Source organism: Arachis ipaensis, chromosome B04 (assembly GCF_000816755.2).
Source record: "Arachis ipaensis cultivar K30076 chromosome B04, Araip1.1, whole genome shotgun sequence".
NCBI classification, from domain to species: domain Eukaryota; kingdom Viridiplantae; phylum Streptophyta; class Magnoliopsida; order Fabales; family Fabaceae; genus Arachis; species Arachis ipaensis.
This window is the reverse complement of record NC_029788.2, coordinates 31,180,940-31,185,954: the sequence shown is the minus strand read 5'-3', so window position 1 is coordinate 31,185,954 and position 5,015 is coordinate 31,180,940. Positions and strand designations below refer to the sequence as shown.

Below are 5,015 nucleotides of genomic sequence, written 5' to 3'. Positions count from 1 at the left end.
TTGCTTGAGTCCTCCTGGTAGTGAAGTGAGCCAGAAACTTGGCCTTGATGTCGACAAAAGGATGAGATCGACCCGGAAGGCAGTGTGTTAAACCATACCATGGCTGGGTCTGACAATGTTATCGGGAAAGCTTTACATCGGATTGCATCTTTAACTCCTTCTAAGTTCATTCTAGCCTCAAAGGCATCAATGTGCTCTTGAGGATCCATCTTTCTGTCGTACTTCAAGTTCGTAGGCTTGTCAAAATGCTTTGTCAATCGTACTTGAAGAACGTGGGAGCAAACGGGTCTATCCCATTATGACATGTTCTCGGGATTCTTTATGTCTTTTAGAAGTAGGACTCCTCTGCGGAGTCCGCCTCCTTTTAGACTGGACAGATTGTGACTCTTCCCATGCTCGAGAATCAACCCGTCGTCAGGGCGACCTTCTCTCGTCTCTACGACGTAGGGGTGAAGATGAGGTCCGCCAGTGTTCCTGCCTTTATTCAGGGTTTCCGGGATGGGGCTACTCCGTTCCTCGGCTGGACGACTTTGGGAGCAGGACTGCCTGGACAATAAGCGCTCAGCCAACTCTCGTTGAAACTCTAATTGGTAGTGTTCTAACTCTTGCACCCTATGTCGCATTTCTTGCATGGCATGGTGATAATCGTCTCCAAGGCAAGCAAACTGATGGGTTTCTGGATGACGGTTTTCTGGGTTAATGGGTTCTAGATTTTCGTAGCCAAGAGGGACTTCTTCTTGACTTGGTGTGACATTAGTCTCGTGTCTATCCTCCCGTTGTTGGCTTTTCAACGAGATTTCTAAATTAACTGCAAAGCGAATCTGTCGCTCGGCCATGATTCTCGCCAAAGTAGAATCCCCATAGATAGCGCCAAATGTTCGTGCTCAAAGCGAACTTACGAACTAAAGAGATGGAGATTAGAGATTCCGACGTCGTTACGCGCAGAATCAGGCCGGGTGGATAATCTGCAAGACATTCCGATGCTAAAGTCAATAATGTATTAAGTGGTGAAAGCCTTTTTTCGTGTGCTTATCTATGGATTGTTTTTTTCTTTTAACTTTGCCCTGTAAAGCTATTGTTTTTTCGGCATTCAGTGCTTATTACAACGCATTATTACCGAGATTTAACGGTTACAAGCTTTTGTTGGTGTAGCCATTATGGCAATCTTGCGGTTATCTCGTAATGTCAGTTATGATCTGATTGCTTTGTTAGTTATACTCTCTTTTGTCCAAAACTACACAGTATAGCACACGGTCAATTTGAAGACAAGCTAATAACACGATCCAATAATCGAATGACATGTAAGCAAGGTTAATCACCTTCAAATATGCACGGATTTGGGAGAAACCACCCAATTTTAAATCATTAATCCAATTTCAGTACTTATGCTTTAATTAGAGGAGTTCAATGTGTTTACGAGTTCTTACCGTACTTGTTTGGATAACTTGCTTGTTAACTCAACAAATCTACTCAAAATCATTTTTTATCTCAAAAAAGTACCCACGTTTTCACAGCTGCAAGTCGACAAGAGTACAATATGAGTTTAATAGCTTTACGGTGTGCTCAGCTCTTATTTCTTATGCTACACCCTCCATTACACAATACCCATCCAGCCATCCCTCTTACTAACTAAAATTATTTTCCAATCCAATGATTACAAAAGTCAAAGACCACGAATGGTCCCTAAATAAAAGATCCATTGTAAACAACACCCCGATTGAGTTTCAGGTGAAAATATTTTCCTCACTCTCACGGTCTCACCCTAAGCTGAAAGCTTCTTTATTTTCTTTATTCTTCTCCAATTCACAGTACTTAAAGGGTCCCACTCACAACTCTTGTGGGTCCCACCCGTCACGGTCCCTTCTCCCATTACTGAGTCGCACCCACGCATCATTCCCACCTTCTTTTTCTTCTTCTTCTTTTATTTCCCAAAACGCAGAAAACTCAGTTGCCGTTTTCTGCCGTCAATCAAATCAATGGCTTCCAGCAACATTCATCGAAACGGCACCCAAAGAGGAATCATTAGCAACAAGTTCGATCGCCCTCTCAAGCCCCGCCACCGCCCTCCCTCTCCGGGATCCACTTTCAGAGAGAGAGAGAGAGAGAGAGGGAAAGAATGTAAGTCTAAGTAGTAGCATTTGTCAGTTGGACTCAAATAATGAAGCACACTACTTCTCACTCTTCATTATGACTCTTTCTTTTTTGTGATCTATGATGCAATTATGACTAGTTAGTTTTGTATGATTATGTGTTTATGTGGTGGTTTGGTTGGTGGTGGTTGTTGCAATTTTTATATGTATTTTTGGCTGTTAGAATTGTGAATTAGAAAGAAAGCGCCATAACAATTGTGATATATAGGAGTAGGACTAGCCGTGTGTGTGGAAAGAAAATAATGAGATGCATGTTGCACATTGCTTTTTTATTTAAACCCCGTTCTCCTTCATTTAGTTTAGTTTAGATCTGGAGTTTTGGAATGTGTGGTGTTATTAGAGCCCCAGATGATGATATCGGTCATCAATATGTGTAGCTTTTGGTGGTTTCTGGTTCTAAGCAAGGCTTTCAATTTAAGCACAATGGGGAGGGCAATAATTTTGAAGGAGTAGTGTGAAATTATTTTCTTTTCCTTTCAATTTAAAGCATTTGGTTTGGGTGCTTCCTTTGTTTTTATGATGCTATCAGTTCATGCCTAAGAGCTTGGTCTGAGGTTGTTTTATTAATCACCCTTGTTAATGTGTGTCTTGTTTATTTTTGTAATCTTACTCTCCCATATCTTACATCCTTCCGGATAACGAGAATCAAAGTTTTCAATAATTGAGTTTGTATGGTAGTTAGCAGATACTTTTATGAAGTGTAAAATTATGTATTTTGCTTGTACATTTTCATTTATTATGGGAAGCGACTTAGGATGTTGGTTGATGAAATGCATCTTTTGAACCGAAAATAGAGAATAAGGAAATGATCAGTTTGAAATGTTAAAATGCCAATGACTTTTGACCTAGTCTTGCTAGAAGAGCAATCCATCCATATTTATTTTGGACCAACTATGATTTACGACCTCCTGGTGATGAGGAGATGCCATTCCTAAAGTCCAGGTTAATTTGATAGTTCAGGATTGAGTCTTTTAAAATTTAAATGGGGTTCCAACTGTAACAACCAAATCTATATGGGGCTCATACATGCTCCTGTGTCATTGCCTTTCAACTGCAAGTTTGAAACTTGACAAAGGGGAACTTCGGGCTGCATAAGATTTTAGTATAAATTATGCTGAAAAGGATACTGAACAGATAAAGAAAGAGGAAGGAATAGACTTATAGGGCCTCCAACTGGCCAATATATCTAGAGATACTAGATATAGAGGGTCTAGACTTTTAGTTTTCTTGCACATCCCTCATACTGAAGTCATGATTTTATTTTGAATGGAAGCCAATTCCAAAGTTTTTATGTACAGTGCCTGGAAGAGTTCGAGTGGCAGTGAGATTGAGACCTCGAAATGCTGAAGAAATGATAGCAGATGCTGATTTTGCTGACTGTGTCGAACTGCAACCAGAGGTGCATCCAGTTTACTTGATTAGCTAATGTATGTAGATTCAATGTTTTGCTTTATTTTGATAAAGTGGATTCATTTACTTTTTCTGCTCCTCTTCAGCTTAAAAGGTTGAAACTTCGTAGAAACAACTGGGATTCTGACACATACGAGTTTGATGAGGTGCTTACTGAATATGCATCACAGAAACGTGTCTATGAAGTTGTGGCTAAGCCAGTTGTTGAGGTCTGTTATGGTGGTTCATGTCCTAATTTAATTTGCTCACGAATATCTTCTACTGAGCTATTCTATCTATTTCTTCTTTATGTTAGTGTCACTCATGATTTCATAAACATTTCTAACCTTCACCATCATCATTGTCGTCTTTTTTAATGTTATACAGCTTAACATGTCTGTGATGTCTGGTTTGTAGAGTGTTCTTGATGGCTACAATGGCACTGTAATGGCTTATGGTCAAACCGGAACGGGGAAAACATTTACTCTTGGAAGTTTGGGGGAAGGAGACACCTCTGATCGTGGTATAATGGTTCGTTCGATGGAGGATATTTTTGCCGAATTGTCTCCAGATACAGATTCCATCACTGTCTCATATCTGCAGGTTTGGTTTTATACCTTTTTGTTCATACTTCTTTTCGCATAATATCTGTTGATTTTCGTCTTCTTGTTTCCATGAAGGTTGTTCCTTTTATCAATCAAGTGTAAACTTTGCTAGGCCATATTAATTTGTGTAGAAATATGTAATAACACCACCTGCAAAATGTGCAGCTTTACATGGAGACTCTCCAGGACCTGCTTAATCCAGTAAATGATAATATTCCTATAGTGGACGATCCTAGAACTGGTGACGTATCTTTGCCTGGAGCAACACTTGTAGAAATCAGGGACCAGCAGAGTCTTCTGGAGTTATTAAGAGTCGGGGAAGCTAATCGGATTGCTGCTAACACAAAGTTGAATACAGAATCTTCCCGTAGTCACGCTATTCTCATGGTGAAATAATGTTTTATTTACATTTTATTTTTATATTATATCTCCCAAATTAAGAAATCCATATTTTAAAAAGAATATTCAATCTTATATCTATTCTCACACAGGTACATATTAAGAGGTCTGTCATGGATAATGAAGATATCGAATCTAGTGAAAATGGTGGTGATACACCAAACTTTATTACTAAACCTTCAAAACCACTTGTTAGGAAGAGCAAGCTAGTTGTGGTGGATTTAGCTGGTTCAGAGCGTGTCCATAAGTCAGGTGCATGCTAGACTTAACATTTGTGTATGTGTATAATTATGCATGTCATAAATTAACGGTCCTTGTTCAATAGCGCCTTCTTCATCATGTCCTTGTTGTGTACGCATGTTTTCCTTATGCTGACATCTCATGATCAGCTCTGACAAAATTTAGATATCTGAAACCCTGCTTGCCATTTTCAATTTCCAAGTCCTGAAAAAATTTTAGAAAGATGAGTTTC

The 5,015-nt window shown here is 39.3% G+C and overlaps 1 protein-coding gene across 1 annotated transcript in view; it reads left to right on the top strand.

Moving 5' to 3' along the window:
• The window catches only part of LOC107639132 (kinesin-like protein KIN-UB), a 12,331-nt gene continuing 9,116 nt past the window's right edge, over positions 1,801-5,015 (top strand). The window contains exons 1-6 of the mRNA XM_016342562.2: positions 1,801-2,118; positions 3,449-3,549; positions 3,647-3,769; positions 3,957-4,142; positions 4,310-4,531; positions 4,636-4,795. Coding sequence (XP_016198048.2) covers positions 1,977-2,118; positions 3,449-3,549; positions 3,647-3,769; positions 3,957-4,142; positions 4,310-4,531; positions 4,636-4,795 — 934 coding nt within the window. The 5' untranslated portion in view covers positions 1,801-1,976. The remainder of the gene's footprint in view (positions 2,119-3,448; positions 3,550-3,646; positions 3,770-3,956; positions 4,143-4,309; positions 4,532-4,635; positions 4,796-5,015) is intronic.